Genomic DNA, 1,205 nt, shown 5'->3' on the forward strand with positions numbered 1-1,205 from the left:
GATCAGTAAAAATAACTAAGCATAACTATGACTTAAGAGTAAAGGACAAACAATTTTTAGAATGACAAAAGATTTATTATTATAATCCAAAGCGCGCTAAAAATAAGTATCCTAAGTGGACAAAGTTATATGACGGTCCTTACATGATTTCAAGGAAAATGAGTGATGTAAATTTTGAGATTAAGTAGTGTAATGGTTATAAAACCATTGTCGTACACATAAATAAATTGAAGCATGTGTAAAAAACAATGTTTTTGTTTTCTTTGTTTATTTTATGCCATTATATAGAAACTTATTGTTTGAACTGTACAATTTTCCGACAACTGGCGCACAACGTATAAATTTGGTGTTGGATTGCAAAATACATCCTCAATGGTACATCATACAACGAATCCTTTTGACGTTTATATACGCGTCTTACTTACTAAACTATCTTTCGTTGGTAAATATAAAACAGACGCCATTTTAAATTTTATAAACTTTTATAAGAATGATAACATTAATACTCGGTCTAAATAAACTACAAAAATTTAAATTCTAAATTAGGTATATCCCCAAATTCATGAAGTAGCGCCTGAATATCCGATTCATCCATCTCAAGGGTGATGAACTCCTCCGCAGCTTCATTGTTGAGTCTGGTGACGACCTTCTGTTCCTTCACGCTTGGCTCCGCACTTTTGTCCTGTGCCGGCTTGTCTACGTTGTTGACCTCCTTCCCCATACAATTATATTTTTTGTGCCTAAGCAAATGCCTGGGCCTTCGAGCCACAAACCCACACTCGCATCTTTTTGTCACATCTTTTCTTGATCCATATTTTTGCTGCTGACTCGAATTTAACAATTTTGCACAGAAAGAAACAAATACGATCTTTGCAAACGGACGAAATGCTTGCTTTCTCCTCATTGGCTATGGCATTCCTTTTCTATAATTGTGCGCGCAATTTTTTTTTAGACCAGAATAAGGGTGTGGTGGAAAGTGTCAGAATTATGAAATAATGCTGACTAAAAATACTTCAAATTCCTCAACGCAAAGTTAATTCACTCGATAGGTGGCTAGACGATTTTTAGGATGAAGTTTTTGGAATTTAAATGACGTCATACATTATTACAAATTATTTTAAAAACTGAATTAGTAGTTTTTTTTATTAATTTGACATACATACTACCTTGGGAAATTTTTATGTTTAAAAACACCCGAAACAAAA

At 33.3% G+C, this 1,205-nt stretch overlaps 1 protein-coding gene across 1 annotated transcript; it reads right to left on the reverse strand.

Annotated features, from left to right (window-relative positions):
• Positions 1–520: 520 nt before the first annotated feature.
• Positions 521–904, reverse strand: HELRODRAFT_183699 (hypothetical protein; the record flags this gene model as incomplete). The annotated part of the gene is made up of 1 exon (XM_009013287.1): positions 521–904. One exon carries the CDS (start codon positions 902–904, stop codon positions 521–523), a length of 384 nt encoding a protein of 127 aa, XP_009011535.1.
• Positions 905–1,205: the final 301 nt, after the last annotated feature.

Source organism: Helobdella robusta, assembly GCF_000326865.2.
Source record: "Helobdella robusta unplaced genomic scaffold HELROscaffold_115, whole genome shotgun sequence".
In the NCBI taxonomy this organism is placed as follows: Eukaryota; Metazoa; Annelida; class Clitellata; order Rhynchobdellida; family Glossiphoniidae; genus Helobdella; species Helobdella robusta.